The sequence below is a fragment of the Nothoprocta perdicaria genome, unplaced genomic scaffold (assembly GCF_003342845.1).
Source record: "Nothoprocta perdicaria isolate Ctin4 unplaced genomic scaffold, notPer1 scaffold_14, whole genome shotgun sequence".
Classification (NCBI taxonomy): Eukaryota; Metazoa; Chordata; class Aves; order Tinamiformes; family Tinamidae; genus Nothoprocta; species Nothoprocta perdicaria.
In genome coordinates, this window is record NW_020454538.1 from 6,762,993 (window position 1) to 6,781,252 (window position 18,260).

General features: G+C 37.8%; 1 protein-coding gene across 1 annotated transcript in view; it reads left to right on the forward strand.

The window, feature by feature from the left end:
• Window positions 1-18,260, forward strand: part of JAKMIP1 (janus kinase and microtubule interacting protein 1) — a 67,504-nt gene that overhangs the window by 13,066 nt on the left and 36,178 nt on the right. The window contains exons 3-9 of the mRNA XM_026034189.1: window positions 4,697-4,906; window positions 5,528-5,647; window positions 7,969-8,115; window positions 8,748-8,888; window positions 11,269-11,328; window positions 16,696-16,824; window positions 17,875-18,003. Of these exons, the coding sequence (XP_025889974.1) occupies window positions 4,697-4,906; window positions 5,528-5,647; window positions 7,969-8,115; window positions 8,748-8,888; window positions 11,269-11,328; window positions 16,696-16,824; window positions 17,875-18,003 (936 nt within the window). The remainder of the gene's footprint in view (window positions 1-4,696; window positions 4,907-5,527; window positions 5,648-7,968; window positions 8,116-8,747; window positions 8,889-11,268; window positions 11,329-16,695; window positions 16,825-17,874; window positions 18,004-18,260) is intronic.

The following is an 18,260-nucleotide window of genomic DNA, read 5'->3' on the forward strand; positions in this document are numbered from 1 at the left end:
TCAGAAGGCTGCTAGATACCTGTTCTTAAGAAACTGTAATTTTGGCACAGACTGCATAAATGCTAACTCTTTGCTGATATAATGCAGGTAATTGCAGTGTTCAGCACCTAACACTTGATGGTACAAAATCCATTAATTAAGAATTGATGCTACAAAAGCTGTAATTTTAACCAAACCCATGGGAGTTACTCATGCTATCCAAGGTGATTTCTTGGTGTTTTGCTTTTGCATTGACCTTTTTTGGAGGATATTTACATTACATTTTTTCTAAAAGCATGTTTACTGAAAATCAATTCTAAACCCCTTATTGGTTCACTACCTTTAGTACAACCCGTTTGTACTAAGCTGTAACATGCTTTATTGTATAGAGTCCTAAAATGTTTTAAATACAAAGAATAATGACAAAGAGTTCCTGTGACAGCTGAAAAAAGAGACAAATTTGGTTTAAGCTGAGAAAAAGTTTGAGACCAAAATAGCCAGGTGGAAGGAATTTCTGGGCTAGGTTTTAATGTAATATGTGAGCCCAAGTCCTGGATTCATGGAATAGCATCTGACTGTATTAAATATATTGGATGAAAATATTGTCTCTCACCATCTGGACCTTGGTGAGAGGTAGCAAATGGATAGTGGTATGTGGAGGAATGCAAGAAAGCCCTAGTGTAAGATCAGTGTAGTCAGCACCTGTCGCTTATCTCGGCTGTGGATTAATTATGGCACAGATGCAGAACCCTCCTGTAGACACCTGGTGCCACAGGTCTTGCACCACGTCCCCAGACCATGAGGGGTTGAGGAACACGGCGTAAAGGCACCTGCTTGTTCAACCAGGTCATGAGTCAGGTGAGAATTGATCCAGATGTATTAGCTTCAAGTGCTGCCCTTCCCATGTCTGCTTTGCTTGTAGTAGAGAGATTGTTGTCTCTTTGCAATGTACTTCTCCATGTGTTAGGTTCTGAGGGATGTCAACTTAGATACATTGCTAGATAACCAAAAAATAGACTATGATCTCAACAACTTACTACTGTTCAGGGTTGACAGTCTTCTTAATGGTTTCCCTTTGCGTTTTAGAGGGGTTAAGTGAAGAGGGAGATTTAAGATGTGGGTTGAGGAAGATTAATCAGGTAACTAGCTGGATGTTTGTTTACAGTTCCTCCAAGCAAGAAGAGTAGCACGAGACAAGAAGTGCTTGACCAAAAATGCCATGAGCTGGTATGGAGGATTGGAAATGGAACCCTGGTAAAAGATAAGGTGTAGGTGGATGGTGGTTAGGTTAGGCTGTGGATATCCTTGGGAGTGAGAATGAATTATTTGCTTAATGTAATGAAAGAAAATCAGTTTAGAGAATGAAGAAATAGGATTTTTGTGACTGAAGAGAGCACTGTTAAGAGTCTTCTGAATGGATGCAAACAGGCAGGACAGGCAGATTGCTAAGGTTAGAAAGGAGAATGTAGCAATAACTGAGATATGATGTAAGAACTTGGATGAAAAGTCTAGCTGTATATTTGGGCCTTAAAGGTGATAGAAGAAAGTGTTTTTATACGTAATTGAATCAGACCTAGGAGAGAACGGAAATAAAGGCAATAACTTCTTTGAGTCTGTAACTAATGAACAGTCTGGGATGATTCTCAGGTGATGTAAAAAACTATAGAGAAAATACAAGGACGGCTGTTCATCTTAATGTGGTGAATTCTACATCCCTTCTGCTGAATGAACATTGCAGTACTAGAATAAAGGGTTAAACACAAACTTGAGAGGTCATGAGAGGAGAACTCATTGTTATTTCACTTAGTACTAATATGTAAATATATAATTAGACTAAAGCAGTTATGGGAAAGCAAGCTTATATATGTGGAAAAAGTTGACAGGCTTTTAAACATACAGCTGCTTAATCTCCTGAAGGGCTTTTGTTATCTGAAAGCTTATTTATGTAAGTTATATCACTTAGTCTAATGAAATATATCGCTTCTCTTTCAGACCATGCTTCTCTGAGATCCATAGATCATCACTGCTATGGTACAGTTGCTACTAAAACCATGTATTTGATCAAAATAGTAACCAGCAGGGAATCAAGACTAATCCACTTTGGTTTCCATTTCCCTGATGGAAGATACCCCAGATGGAAGATGGAAATATTATAATACACGCCTAATCATATAAGGCTCTTCTGTTCTATAATGCCAACCTACTTGTTTTATGTAACTAAATCTGGCGAGACATCTCCAAGAAAAGCAGGGGTGCAGAACTGGCACGGTGACAGCGTGTGTGCTCTAAGTGCAGTTAGTGCAGCAAGTTAAACTGAGTGGCTGCCCTTTCTTCTCTGCTCTGGTTGCTTCAATTTAAATCCATGTCATTCATCTCCATCTCGTCTTGCACCTTCTCTTGCTTTGCCTCCCTGCCTCTAGACCTGATACCCAACCCACGTGGAACTGAGGGAAAGCAGACAGGGAAGATGAACACATTTGTTTTATATTGTGCAAGTCTGAAGAAAAAGAGTAAAGCTTTGGGTCAGGAACTGGAGATGATTTTTTTAGTGAGGTATTGACTGGGTTGATTTAGTAATGCCAGAGAAATCAAAGATGAAATTGCCCTCCTGAGGAAGGGGGAATTGTATTGTCATCCTCAGCTTCTAAAGCAGAATTTCAGGTAGATAAGTTATGGCTGCTGTTCTATTCACCCTTATCAGTTTATATGAAATTAATTGAACAAAATTGCTCTAGTAATTCCTCTTTCTGTTGTTTTGTGCTAGTGATGAAACAAGCTCCTATTGCAATGCTCTGTGCATATGGTTTTGTATAAGAGATTCTCTAGCATGTGAAAGCCAAAGGGGAATTATGACTTAGGAGACATAGGCCTAGTTCCACTGATCACATATATTTTGAAAGACATATTCTATTGCAGTTCCCCAAGCAGCATGCCAGCTGAAATTAGTACTTTTAACATGAAAAAATAGGAAATTTAGTACTTGCTAAGTACTAAAATCAGGACAACCTGTGTAACAGTCCTTCTCCTTGTTAAGCCTATGCATTGCTTGGCCACAGCCCACTCTGTTACATGGGTGCTGTTCACTCAGTTCTGTCCGAACACCTGTGTAACTGAAAGCCAAACTTTGTCCACAGTGTTTAGTTACATGCCCACATTTTTCCCCCCAAGGATCCCTGGGGGATCAGTGTGCATGACGGCACGCCGCGAATGAGACAGCTGCTTGATTTTTGTCATTGCTCTTCAGTCCCACTGAAGCGCCACGTGTTGGAGATTCTTCCATTGATAAAAGCCGCATTCTATCCCTGGAGGTCATTTTTGGCATGCTTGGAAGTAGCACAAGTCTGAGTTAATCTACTAGAAATTAGTATACTGGTTTACTAGTTGATTGAGACCCTTCGAACTTCCCAAATTAGGCAAGAAATCTGCATCAGAACCAATAATTGTAACTTAGAAGTAGTCTAGGTCAAGTTACTCACTTTAAGTCTATCCTTTTTAACCTGGATCATGACTCGGTTTTGTGAGACACCTGCTGCCTTTCAGATTCAGAGACACGCAAGCTAAATTCACAGGCGTTGTAGCCTGTGGAAGGAATCAGCTCAGGAAGAGACAGGTTCTATCTGATCGTGTAATTAAGCATCCTGTCAAATCTGACTGATGCACAGATTAACTGCAGATCAGAAGTAAATTTTTACCATTCCCATGTTTTAAGTTCTTAATGTAGCAAAGCAGGAATTCTACAGGAAAAGGGCTTTAAAAATCTGCAATATGCATATGAATTGAATAACCTCATGATATTTTTCAAGCAAGACTGTGGTTGCATAGGTTGATATTGGTTGAGAAGTTGATTCAGTAGAGGAGATACAGCACAGTTGCAATAAATATGTTGTTATTAATAAATCTGTTTCTATAGAAACTGCTGCAAATTGTCACTTCCTTCAGCATTTGCAATAGTGCCAGTGCTGCAAAGGACAAACCGTGGGAGAGCTGCACCAGGTCCCTGCTAGCAGTCTGCTGTAGGTGGTGTTGGGATGTAGGAACAGACCTGTTTGGTGATCATGGATGGGATTTCCTCGGACAATTTATTCTAAGTCTCCATACATTTTCCTCTTTTCCTACTGTTGCACAAAGACTAGTCCACATCTGTATCTTATAACAAAGACATAAAAATACTTACATAGCTTTAATAATTTAAATTTGTCTCCATATGTATAGCACTTATTTAAAAATGTCTTTGAAAGGTTTCACCATGTGTGAAATGTCTTAATGAAGAGGGGTCAGCATGGGGCTGATGTGCTGAAGCCTCAAACCCAAAAGTTAGGTGGGTTTTAAATGCTGTATCTGTCATGTCCTGTGCCTCTTCTCTGCAAAACAGTGGAGGGAGATGCCTCTGCTGCTCGCAGGAGTGTGTGCATCCTCAGATAAGGGTGCAGCTTCAGTTGCTCTGTATTCTGTTTCAGTCTATGTTCAGTTCTATTTTTGTTTGTGTCTTGAGCTGAGATGTCACTGAGCCAAGCCCTAATGATCAGGTGAAGGCTGAAGCCTTTCCAAGGGGAGGGGAAAGGGCTTCAGAGGCATCTGACTTTTTAGCAATCACAGTGTGGCTGCCTGCGTGCTTCACAGAGAAACACAACTTGGCTGCTGCCCATTCGGGGTCTCCACGCACGGCAAACACTCAGAGATGTCGTGGCAACTTCTTTCTCGCTTCATTTCTTTCCAGATGGATGAGATCAAAGGCAAAGACAGAGTAATTCTGGCTCTGGAAAAAGACCTCGGTGTCCAAGCAGGCCACACGCAAAAGCTGCTGCTCCAGAAAGAGGCCTTGGACGAGCAGCTGGTGCAGGTGAAGGAGGCAGAGCGGTACCACAGCAGCCCCAAGAGGGAGCTGCCCGCCGGCCTGGGGGACATCTCCGAGCTCATGGGCAGCCCGGTAAGAAAAACCACCTTTGCTTCAAGTGTTCAACCCGTGGCCATCGCTGTCCCTGGGGTCCCTTTGCTCTAGTGCTTACGTTTCAAGTATTTACATTGAGTGATTCAAACTCAAGCTTACTGTTTCTTAAGATTTAAAAGGTCTTCTCCTCGTTTGTCATGTGCAGAACAACAACTCCATTCATACAAATACTTACTTTAAAACTTATTATTACCTGAAAGAATGGCAAATAGAGATTGTACTTTTCAAGAAAAACAGTGCCATGTGAATTTAATCTTTGTGGTATGTGCTAGATTTGTTCTAGTTGAGAATAAGAAAGCTGGTGGAAAATTGCTAGTAATAACTGAAATATTATTTATTTATCAAGCTTGCCTTTTTCTCTCCAACATTGTTAAACCTTCACGTATGTTTAGCAAGGAGACAGTTTTTGTGTAAGACATCATGTAGCTCTTTCACAGGATATTTCTCTTTAATATTTTAGTTGTTTAGAATAAGTTTTCCAGGAATTTATGTAAGAAACTAAAATAGATTCACACAATACACCTGCTCTGACTTGATTTTATATTTCTGGATATTACTTTTTTTAGTAACTTGTTATATTTTTATGTTTTTGATTTAAAGGAGCAGCATTTGGATGAACGAGATATGCGGAGATTTCAGTTAAAAATCGCTGAATTGAATGCTGTAATAAGGAAGCTGGAAGACAGAAATACTCTTTTAGCAGATGAAAGAAATGAGCTGGTAAATTAATTAGCAATAAAGCAGATGGTGACTGGAAGGGCATTTTTATGGTAAAAGATTTAATGTTGGAAAGTCAGTGTTATAAATAATTCACATGTTAGTCCTGGTGGGCCACAATCAATTATTCCTAAAGCTAAAGAACTGTACTCTTCATTTTTTTTCCATTAAAAAGCATGGGTGGAATCTCTTTGTTCCAGAGAAATACAACTCTATACTTGTTTTGGGGTCATCAAAAGAGATATCAAATTAGCTAGTACGAGTCCTGTAGCACAATGTAATGTTGTATAAGACATACATAATCTCAGCACTTAATTTATTATATTAATCTTTGAGGTAGTGAAATTTGACATTCGTTTTGTGACATGCTTATGCTAACTAGGAGTTAAAACTAGTAGTTAAAAAGCTTTCTTGTGCTGAATATAAGAAATGTACCACCCTGTATCTCAAGGGGAATCTCTTAAGTAGGTGAAATTATCCTCGAAGAGCGATAGTAACTTACAAAAATAAGGATATGACAAGAATTTTAAGAATGAATTTTATTAGAGGACATAGCTTCTATGTCCTCTAATAAAGTCCTCTATAGAGGACTTAATTGCTTCTACTGAGGTCAGTGGTAATATGCTCATTGACTGTCAATGGGAAGCGAGTTGTAGCAGTGAAAATTTTGGTAAGCATTACTGTATTATATGTGCTCTTATAATGTCCTACTTCTGAAAGGCTTATTCTAATTAGATGAAACTCTTTCATCATGCAATCTATATATTTGATTCTAATGTAACGCTGTTAGATAAACTGAAGGCAGAAGGGGAAGGCACAGCTGCAATATTTCAGTTGTATGACTTGATTGAAGCTTTCACATCTTCCTTCTTGCTTTGTCAGACCTAGCCATTCATTCTGAGGTGGGAAGGCCTTTGGACTGTATGGTACAAAGACTTAATTTACTTGTGACATCTTAAGCTGATCAGCAAAGCAGATGGTTTTTGAAATTTCATGTCCAAAACTTGTCTTAATCTGCATTAGTGGAGTTAATTGGACAGTACAAGAGTTAAATTAGATGATTTGAGAACAAAATCCTGTCTTTTTGTCTTTAAACATTTCCTCTTTAATTTCCTGTAGCATTAGCTGGCCTTTTATATGAAGAGACTGATTCCTCATTAATGATTTAAGTTTATACGGGCAAGAGGAACATGCTTTGTGGCCTGGATACAGTAAGCTATTGCTTCACAAAGCAGCTGAGTGTCTCTCTCCACTTTTACTTGCACTCTTGCTTTTCTCTGCTTTCTGCTCAAAAGCATCTTCCTTGTTTTCAAGATTCCTTTGTGTGGAGGAATTCAGCATCGTCTTCCTCTATGTGGTTATAGCCATTCAATTATATCCCTGAAGAATGCTGAAGCATTGAATGCTGAAGTACTGCAACATCAATCCTTCAGCATCCCTCCAGATGGAGGACAGTCAAACTCGCCTGCATGCTTGATTAGAAGGCAATAGAAATACATTTTGCAAAAGATATGAAGGAGTTTATGTCATTTTGGGAGACGGGTAGATAAACCCAATAATGTCAATACATTTCTGTGATAAAGCACTATGAAAATGATTTTCTTAGAGTGAAACAGACAACCAACTACACAGTGAAGATAGGAAAAAGATAATCTCTTTGCCAGTTAAAACTCAGTAAATGAAGAATACTTTTATTTTGAAAAAAAATAGCTTTTTTCTTCATTCAGAACAGCTCAAGGATTAATGAGATGGTGTGAAATATTGAATACCCACAAATGGGAGAAAGGGCAACTATTTGCCTCACATAATTGTCTACCATCGTAAAACCACAGGAACAAAATTGAGCAGCTTGAAAATGTCAGCAGAATGCTGAGATTGAGTCTCTGCCCTCTGGCTAACTCTCTCATTGCTCTAATTACACTCTAGTTTTAAGATTTTTTTTTTTTTTTTAAGTAATGGAAGAACTGTGTTCTTCTACAAAGGGATAGCTAAGAGGAAGAAAGGTGACTGTCTTGTACCCAAGAGACATATCTACGGCAAGATTAATTTATCAAGGAAACGCTATCTGAGATATCATTATAAGTGTTTTCAAGAGCAAAATCCAGTGATCAGATCGAGTAATTTTGAAGACTGCACAGAAACACTGTTTGAACTCCTGTAGTTCTTAGTTCAGCACTTGTCTATGTCAGATGCCATTTAATGAAGTAGCAAATTTTCCAGGTGAAGGAAAAGGCAAGGGAAACCCCACATTCTTGTTCTTTCAGCACAGCTGAAGTTTGTTCAGCTAAGCAAAGCACAACTAAGTTTGATTCTTGCATTCGCAGCTCAAACGTTCACGGGAGACAGAAAGTCAGCTGAAGCCTTTGGTAGAAAAAAATAAGAGGATGAGCAAAAAAAATGAAGATATGTTGCAATGCATCCAGAGAATGGAAGAAAAAATAAAAAATCTGTCAAGGGAAAATGTAGAATTGGTAAGTAATTGTCCCTGAGGTCTCTTTATTAGAACATCTTGCCCACAGTAGTACAGAGCTATAAGTGCTTGTGAGGCACTTGTATATGTACATTTCAATATACACAATACAGACTTTTTAGAGTGTGAGCAGTTGGATGTTATCACTGTTAAATTCAGTCAAATACAGCTGTGTCATATTCTAAATTCAGAGTGGCTGCTGTCTGTGCTTGGTGTTTTATCAGTTCACGCTGACTAAGGGGAAGGATCACAGCTAGACAAAATGTGTTCGGGTGTTATAAAAACGTAGCACTCAAACTCAGCCTGAGTAATTGCTGCTTTACTGAATATAAATCAAAACTGGATTTGAATACATGTGCCAAACGCCCTGCTGTGATAGATCACTTGCCATTGGGTTAGTATTGTTCCAGACCATGTTCTCAAATTCTGTTTTAAAATATCTTCTGAGATAATGACACAAATGCGTATGGATGGTATAATGTCAGAGTGGGGGAAAAGAGGCCCAATGTTGTGGTGGCACTGGTGAATCTGAAGAATTCTTGATTAACATATTGCCTTGATTAGTACTAGTGTTCTGGCAAGACACTTTAAAGCATTATTTGTATTTTAAGAAATGGATGTTGTTTTTTGTAGAAAGAGAAGTTATCTGCACAGCCATTGTTGAAGAGGCACACGTCTTTGAATGATCTGAGCAGCACACGGGAAGAGCAAGAAATTGAATTCCTCAGACTGCAAGTCAAGGAACAGCAGCATGTTATTGATGATCTCACAGTGGTAATATTTCTCACGCCTAGGAACAAGTGCATGCACACACGTCTATAGGAAAATGAAAGATTTTAGAGGAATATTTCAGTCAAGTTGTAGTAGCGACATAGAAATAATTCTTCAGCATTAGTTAATTAGCAAGTTCTTGCTATTTCACTGGTATTGAGTGAATTTCCTTGGCATCTGTACGTCTGCATTATAAAATACTTCCCTATTAAATATTGCTTGTGAAAAGAAGTGCATCGGTCCATCCACATCCAGAAATGCCTGTCTAGAGCTGAAAAAAGTTGGAGGAAAGGACACATTCCCCATCTTAATGACTGAAACATGTCAGATGTAGCCTGTGATGTAGACCTAGCCACTCCCCTGACTAGAAATTCTCATCAAAAAAAAAGACACGCAGTTTGGGATTCATTTCACCTAATTGTAAACATCTCTGAGCCAGCTACACTAGCTGTCTTTATAGCAAATGGAGAGAAATATGCACTTTTTTTTAATGTTTCATCCAGTATGCTGAGGAAATTCACTGTGTTCTGACTCAGGTCAACTCATATATACTGATATTTAGTCTGCAAGTAAAAGAAACAGGCTTTTTAAAATGTGGTTCCATTTCTTTGTTCTTTCTTATTTAAAGATACCACCTCATTGCCAGAAAAGGAGTTAAAGTGTTAAGTGCTTGGCCTTTGATGAGATAGTGGTGGGATCCTTTGTACTTCCATGGTACTTGTTAACTGTCTCCTCTGGCACAAATCATATCTCTAGAGAATAAAAACGTATCATAAATAAATAATGACCCACATGTCATGTACCTTCTTAATACAGAAGTTTTCAGCTTACCTGCAGCTGAGACTAATGCAATAATTATCATGGAGTTAGGCAATAGAGTTGTCTGAATTTTAGGTTTTGGTTTGTGAGATTTTTTTGTTTGTAGGATATCTTTGGTGCTGTTGAGCACCAAACTTGTTCAACTTGAGTTCACTCACAACAGCAATATCCTGTTCAATTCTTGAAAAGAAAAATTGTGCAAATAAACTCAGAGGCTTGAAAAAGATGCTGGTGATTCAGCAATTTATTTATTTATTTTACTTTGCATTTATATTGTCCCAGTAGATTAATGTTTTATTGAGACAGGTAATTAAGAAGTCTTCTTAAGGAAAATTAGAAAAAGGAAGGAATAGATGGTTCTCAAAGTGCGGTTTGTTCCAAGTGAGAAGACTAGCTGTTTTCCCTAATTACTTGGACACCTGCTTAGGATGCAGGAAACATAGGTTAAAGGAGAAACTGCCTTTAGCTACGATCCTGAGGAGAGATTTTGCTATATTATCTACAATTCTAGTAGTTTTGTTTCACCTTTAGTATATTTTTGTGCAACCTGAAATACCTGTTCTATTCCACTTGGTAGTCAGTACAGTATTTTGAAAAGCACAGGTAGATTGTTGTGCCTTTCTGAATTATTCTGTATTTTCAGAAAACTTCAGAAGTAATGTGCTGACGGAGGTGAATTACTTTATTGGGATTTCCATGGAGAGCTTCTGATTTACTGAGTTTCTGAACTGAATGTATAGCAAATAGGTCTGAGCTGCCAATTCCAGCAGCATAAAGAATCACACCAGGCAATGAGAAACTGCCGCAGAAGCAAAGAAAGTTTCTAGCATTCTTTTTATAATAAAGATGTTGCAAACAAGCATGCAGAGCTAAGGAAAGAATCAGGAAAAAGGCAGGGAGACAGCTGACCTTGCCTTTCCCTTTTGTTTCTTACCACTTACAAGCTTCTCTTTTGGAGTGGAAGGCAATATTCTCGGGCTGGTTGTTTGCAAACCGTGCAATTTCCAGTTGTAACACTCTGATATTATGATATAATTAATTGTGATATTGCACTTGACCTACTAGTTTAAGCATAAGCCCAAGTTCTTTAGATGTGAAAGTGGCTTTGGATTTGGGAATCGCCCAATGGGGAGGGCTGGACAATGTGTAGCACCATGTGTGCATGTGCACCATCAAGTCGTACAATCATCAGCTGGACATGGTTTTGGCCACAGACAGGACAGCTGCTGGCATGAGAACTTTAACCCTGTTTCCATAATGAACTTCTCAGTAAAAGGATCAGAAGAACTGGCAGGAATCTGTGCCTGATATTTAGCAGAGCCCTCCCTTGCCACTCTCCAGCAAGTTGGTAAAATACGCGTCTGAATGTGTTTGCTATAGGGATATAGTGCAGTGTACCAGGCTGCTAGGCCAACATGCTGCTATTTCAGTAGATAAAGATGCTCTATTGGTGTTAGTTTTACCTCAGGCTTTAAGAAAACTTCACTGAGATTCCTTTGTGCTGTGCATGTCTAAGTATATCTTTTAAAAGAAACCCAAACCAAACTCTTCTCTTTCCTTCTAGGAAAGGGAACGGTTGATACGATCTAAAAAGCAGAGGAGGAAAAGCCTCAAACCTCCAAAGGTGAGTGAGTCTTTGGTTTTGTGCATTTGAGTTGCTGTGAAAAGGGCATTTTCAAATATTGCCCGAAATTAGAGGTCTACATACATTAGTGGTAAAACTTCTATCAGCCTGTTCTTGTGTCTGCTGAGTGCTTATTAACATTTAGGACCTACGATATGGTATAACACACAAAACATTTTTTACTATTATTGTTATTTTTAAACCTAATGATGTTTTTAGTTGTCGTGGCTTAAATACTCAAGCAATTTGAGGCCTAGGTGATAGTCAGATGTGACCTCAAGTCATAATGACTTGAGACAGCTAACATTTCAAAGGACCAAAAGGCCTTAAAAAGGAGAGGGAAAAAATAAATAAAAAGCCCTTTAAAGTCCTTAAAATATTAGAAAAAAAAAAAATTAAAAGTCAGAAAAGGAACAGTTGTGTTTCTGTGTGGAGTGAGTATTATCAAGTATATGGTAGTTTAAACTACATTCTGTCCTAAATGGAAATGACACTTGCTTGTGTGTCCTGCCTTCTATACTGCTGGTGACCTGCAGGTGGTGCTTTTTTATTACTTTGTGTTTCATAATATTTAGATCCTGAAAGATTTATGCTTTTTGGCCCTCTTATTCAGTGGTAATGTCTTCAACTGGTTCTTCTGAAACTGTCATTGTAGCATGAAGAAATTAAAATTAGAAGGTTTTCTTTTGCATAGTGGAAGACTGTTGGAGGTCAAATCTATTTACAGTAAATACGAAGCATTCTCTGCTATAGTATATGGGGAAGCTTCTGTATCATGGGTAGAATTAAAAACAGAACTAAAAATACATATGTGTGTATATAAACACACATATGTGTGACATAAAATATATATGCATTTGATCCTATGCCATAATTTTGATGAAAGTTGTCTGTAATTACTAGCTCTCATTTTAAATTGTGTGAGATCTTTTTTTGAGTTCAAAAGAATTTGATGAAAAAATCCAATTCATTTTTCTATGAAAGTTTTTTTCATAAATTTTTTTCATATAAGGTTATAACTAGTGATGCTAACTTTTACAGGTTAAAAAAATCCAAATATACTCATTTCTGCCTTATATTTTCTGTATTAGTAGGCTTTAAGCTGGCTCAGATTCCATTCCTTTCCTCTTCGCCTAGTTTTTCTTGAGAGAAATGCTGCTTTCCTGATATTTTTTTCTTACTTCCTCTATTCCTTGTTGACCAAAAGAAGAATTGAACAGCATGAGGGCTTTAGCAAATGCCTGTGATTCCACTGAAAACCCAGTGATAGTCTATTTTCCACATGATTAAGATTGCTGCAGTTGAGGGTCTTCTGCAAAGGTTATTGCAAGAATTGTGCTTATGAGAAGTGCTCAGGATGTCCTTATGGTGGGTAGATATGTGTCAAAAAGAAACAAATAGTGAATAACAGATACAACTCCAGCCACTTATTGCATCCAGTGGCCATCAATGGATCAGTGGGCCGTATTGCATCTATGGACCATCAGTGACAATTTTCCATAAGAATTTTTTTTCTGAAAAATAGGAATATGTAGTCCTTTTAAAGAGAGGGCAAGTTTAGAGTGAATTGGGGTTTTTTTTTTAATAAATGCAATATATTTCAGTCCTAGAAAAAAAATTCATTGCATTGTATGCAGTGATGCTTGGATGCATGGCTAGTTCATGGTATTTATATCTATACCAGCTTTTAGTCATGTTGAAGTATCTGCATGTCTGGAGCTGATTGTATCCATGCTACCTACTGAGCAAGAACTCAAATGAAAGAGGAAGACTAGTGAAGTAAGGAAGGATGGTAGTGACACAGAGCACTTAAGGCAGGACACTTTTTTCTTACCCCTTCTATAGGTCCAGCATAGAGAGGGGTTTTGAATATTGGAACAGCTACTTGATGGAAAACAGTAGGACTGATTGCATCTTTGAATGTATCATGCTCGGTTTCAAATTTTGCCTCCAAAAGAACATCAATTTCTTCAGCATTTTTATTGATTGTAGAGCATCGAATTACTCTGCTGCTGTCTGTAGTCACAGACTGACTTCCAGATCCAGGTCAGTTGTGTTAGGTGTGATTAGGATTTCAATGATATGAGAGCTTGAGATGAGGGCAGAAGTTTCCTTTGCAGGAAACTATGCAGAGCCATCTATTCTTTTATACTGGTATAAAACCACGTGACTAAAATTTTGCAGGTTTTTGTCTTACAATTGTTATTCTTCACTCTCTGAAGTAAAATATATCTTATCATCTTTTTCCTATGTTTTGTAAGGATACCACAAAATAATCATATCATTGTGATAGATTTTAAGGTATGTATATCCTAAACTTTGACACACTTGTTTTATCTTTTAATCCTTGCTACAACCTAGTTAATTAACAAGTTTTGTTGTTGCACTGTTACGTACAGACACGGCAGCTTGAATGAAATGCAAAATTCACGTTGCAGCTACGTTGCAAAGACCCAGTGTGTCATATAAAAGCTCAAAGTTCACTTCCAAGGGAACTTCCAGGCAGTTGCATTCATAAAGATAATGCTTTGTCATAGCTGTACCTTAGCTCCTATTTAAAAGTTAAACAGGACTTTCAAACAGTGGTCTCAGGTCAGTTGGCATTTTTTTTTCCTTTTTCAGTTCCTGCATTTTGTGAATCAAAGGTGTTTCTGATACACTAATTACATCCAAATCTAGAAAGCCTGAGTTGAAATCATTCAAGCAAGCCTTGTAAATTTTCCATTTTTTAAAATTTAGTCAATATGTTTAGAAGCAAGTACTCACCCAGATGTGGTGTTGTGAGTCACCATCACCATCCTCTCTGTTTTCTGGGAAATTCAGATGAAAATTATAGGATTCATCTGATCAAATATGGATGTCTACATGGCTCAAGTGAGAGATAGACATCTCACTCTGGAGAGAAATCAGCAGCATGAAGATGAGTCCTCCTTTCTGGAAGCAGATACCTAAATGGGCCATGTTAGTTTTGTTTTAGCTCTTGTGTGGGCTATAAAGGCAAGCTAAAATGGGCTGCATTAGACATGGAATAAACAGTGAAATGTGTATTCCTGTTTATGGTTTGTGCAAGGCTTTTAAATCATATAGATGATAACTTAGATATAATAGTAGAAGTAGTTATGGCTATGTTTATCTCAACTACCCTCTCAGAGGGAGAAAATACTGATGCACATATTTTTGTTTTGCATTCTAAGAAGTGCTAAATGTAAAATTATCATTAACCTAATGAATTGTTTAAGCATGGTTGCTGGAGTTGTACATATTTCCAAATGTGTTCCACTTTCTTTAACAAAAGAAGGAAATAATTAAAACCTGTTCCTCATTAGGTTTCATGAAGACTGGCCAGGTAAACCCAGACCTAAAGGTGTAAAAAGATTTCTTCATTGTATAAATAATCTTGCACCTGTACAGCTTTTAATTAATGCAATGCTATTACATTAACGTGCTATTGTAGCTTTTCCTGAGCAGATATGTTTAATTTCCTGCTCCCTTAATTTTTAGTGCACTGCGTTTGCTCTTTCCTCATGTTTTTCTGTCAATATTTCCCTGACAGAGGTTGCTGTTAGCTGTAGCACTGACAGCACGCTCCTGCTGTGTCAACACAGCGTTAGTGCAGCTGAAAGGCTTTTGAAGATACCGACGGTTTAATTAATGTTCACAATTAGGCATCTCTGCTATTTCCATAGCAATGCAAGCGTGCTAGGTTACTGTTGCTAGTGCAGTGTTGAACAGAGCACCCTTAAATACCAGGGGACGTGTGGGCAACCAGCTCAGCTCCCTGTGTGGGAAGGAGCCCCATAGCTGTGATAGGGAGGTGTTCAGGGCAGGGATCTACTCACGGGGTGCATTCAAGTGCTGTTGGGGTTTCCTTTGAGCTGTCTCAGCCAGCAGAGAATTTATTTCTCTGTTAACATAGCATTGGATTTGCTGGATGAAGGATGTCCCAGAGGTGCATGTTTTGTTCCTCGCAGCAGCCTTTCTCAGCCTCTTATGAATTTTGCTAGTGAGAAGATCAAAGAACTCTGGCCATCTTTTTCTTAAGTCCATAGAATGGAATTATATGATTGCCCATTTTCTTTGGAAATTGCAGGACTCTGGAGTTTTATTTTTTTTATGTGAAATTTAATGAACAAGCTGTATTTGTTCATTGACAGTGGCAAGTCTGCATACTGGTGGGATGGAGTTCATATTTCTTAGTTTATGTTTTTCATTTTTTATCTGTCTCTGTGTATTGGTGTGCCTGTATTTTTCTGGCTGCCAAGAAATGACATATAAGCATGAAGGTAAGAAGTTGCAGATTACTTAATATAATTGCATTACTGGGAAATTCTGTTGAATTCCCTCTTGGAATTTGCTGAACCTGTTGCTTCAGTTTCATCATGCTTGATTAATTATTTGAAAATAAGATAAATCTGATTTAAACCATTAAAAATATGAGGTTCTGTAATCTACCTATATTATCTATGTATCATTATTTATTTAGAACATTCTCAATCTGCATTTATTAGGACTTCAGTAGAAGTCTTAATACCTTAGTTGTGAAAACTTAGTGCACATTTTTGCTTTGAAACTATGTGAAAGCATTGATGTAAGTTTTCATTGATGAAGTTTTATTTTCGAAAAAAATATTTGCTATTGAGTATATGACAATAAACAGTGTAGAAGTTATCATTTAAGTCCATGCCCGAGTTGTTTTACTGCAGGCAGTGGTTGAGCTTTGGTCAAACATGGTTGTCATCCTTGAGAGGCCAGATAGCCTTGAAATGAGAGGAATAAGCAGGATCAACCATTTCATAGCTCTCTAAGCTGCTGCTAATACTTCCTGATGAGGTGACCTGGCAAAAGGGATTCAGGTTTGTTAGTCTCATAGCCTTTCTTACAGTTTGAGGATAGCAGTTTGCTTAGCTCTGGTTTCAAATCCCAATTTAAGTTCCCAATACACTTTGCTGTTGGATACAGCCAGTTCTCAGTTTGCAGGACAGAGTGGTGCAGAATGTGAATGCCAGAGGAAAAAATTACATGAACCCTGAATTGCAAGCAAGCAAGTTTGAAAATGTAACTCATTTGAAAATGAGGCTTTATAAAGAAATCTCTTTTATTATATTTCTTGTATTTTGCAAAGGGTTGTCTTGCCAGCCTCCCTCATTGTGGAATTGTGAACAAATCTCACAGTTCCTAAGTGAATGAGCACAGTGAGATAATTGGAGTTAGGAACTGTCTCATATAAAGCTCCTATATCCTTGTGGTTATGCACTCTCATATTGTAGAAATAAAACTAAAGCAGTGGTCAGAGAGGTCCTGATTGTTTTCAACCAGGTTGCAGAGGTGTTCTGTTTTGTTAGTAACTAAGAAAAACTGACTTTTCAGAGGCATGTTGTGGAAACATTTTTTGGATTTGATGAAGAGTCCCTTGATTCAGAAACATCATCTGTAACGTCGTATAATACAGATAAAACAGATAGGACACCAGCAACACCAGAAGAAGATCTGGATGATGTAAGTAGCAGCTCTTCTACCATAAAACAAAATGGAATATAAATGGAGTAGAAATTTTCAACCAAAGAAACCGAAAAGAATTGACAGAGTTGTTTAGTTTTGTTTCAAACCAAAGAACAAATACACATTCATAGCAGTAGAATTAATGAATAGACATTCTGCCTGACAGTTTTGGCAGGATATTGGGCTGGGAAATAAAACTGTTTTTCTCCAGTCTTTCTTTTTAGGTAGTCAGAAGGGGAAGATAAAGAGGCAGGTTTTTTTGCCAAGAGTAAATAGTTATTACACAGTAGTTTCTTAGAACCTTATAATTTACTTGACTGTTCAGCAGCAGCCAGGATTTTCTTGTTGTGCTTAACGATATCGAGAAAGGCTTTTGCAAATCATTAAAGCTTAAATGATCATAGGTAATAAATACCCAGTGACATGTTTTGTCTGGGCTGTGCATTATGCAGTGCAGCTGGCCTACTTGCAGTGCTAAGGACAAGCATGAATTAGGCCATTTTTTTTATCTTTCTGTTTTGTTCAGTTACTTTTGCCTCCTGTGTTTCAGTCAGAACTTTTCATCCATACTTTTGGCCAAAAATATCCTTTGAAAAATTTTCTGATTATCTTGTTTATAAGGGCTTCTTCTTTTGCTAAGTTTAACATCTAACAATGTTATAATCTCTTTTCCCTTGGAGTTTGAGTTCCCAGAGCAAAAATTAGTTAAAGGAAGGAAATTTCTTGCCCTCAGGATTGTAAGCAAGACTTTGACATTGTGGGTGGCAGTTCTTCAAAGATCAGAAGCAAGCTAACACACCAAAATTACTTCAGAATTTAAAAAAAAAAAAAAAAAAAAAAGACACAGTTATTAATCTCTGCATTTCTGTCTCAACTTGAAGTTGTCTTTCTGCTTCTATTTGTGTGTTGTCTTTTTAAACCTGTAATGAACTTAGTGACTCTGTAGGTTTTTTGCATGTTGTGTGTGCTCTATCTGCGCATAAACACACATTAAGTGTATATTGTTCTTGGCATGCACAAAATCACTCTTTTTCCCTCCTCCTTAAGAGCACACCTAAAGAAGAAGCTGAACTAAGGTTTTGTCAGCTAACAAGAGAGTATCAAGCTTTGCAAAGAGCGTATGCGTTGCTTCAAGAGCAAGTTGGTGGAACCCTGGATGCGGAGAGAGAAGCAAGGGTAATTTTCGATTGAAAATGATTTTTAGTTCTGAAATAATTGAAAAAAATTGAATAGCAGGAAATATTTTGGAAGGTCAGTAAAATGCAAAACACTAATCTGGACAACATGTAGTCCAAGCCCTCTGCTCAAGCAGGGTCACCTGTAGGAGTTGCTCACGGTAAGGTAAGAGATGCTGCTGGCTTAGAATGATTTAAAAAGTATTTTAAATAGGATATGGCTGGGTTGCTGATGGCTATTGAGCACACATTGCCGAT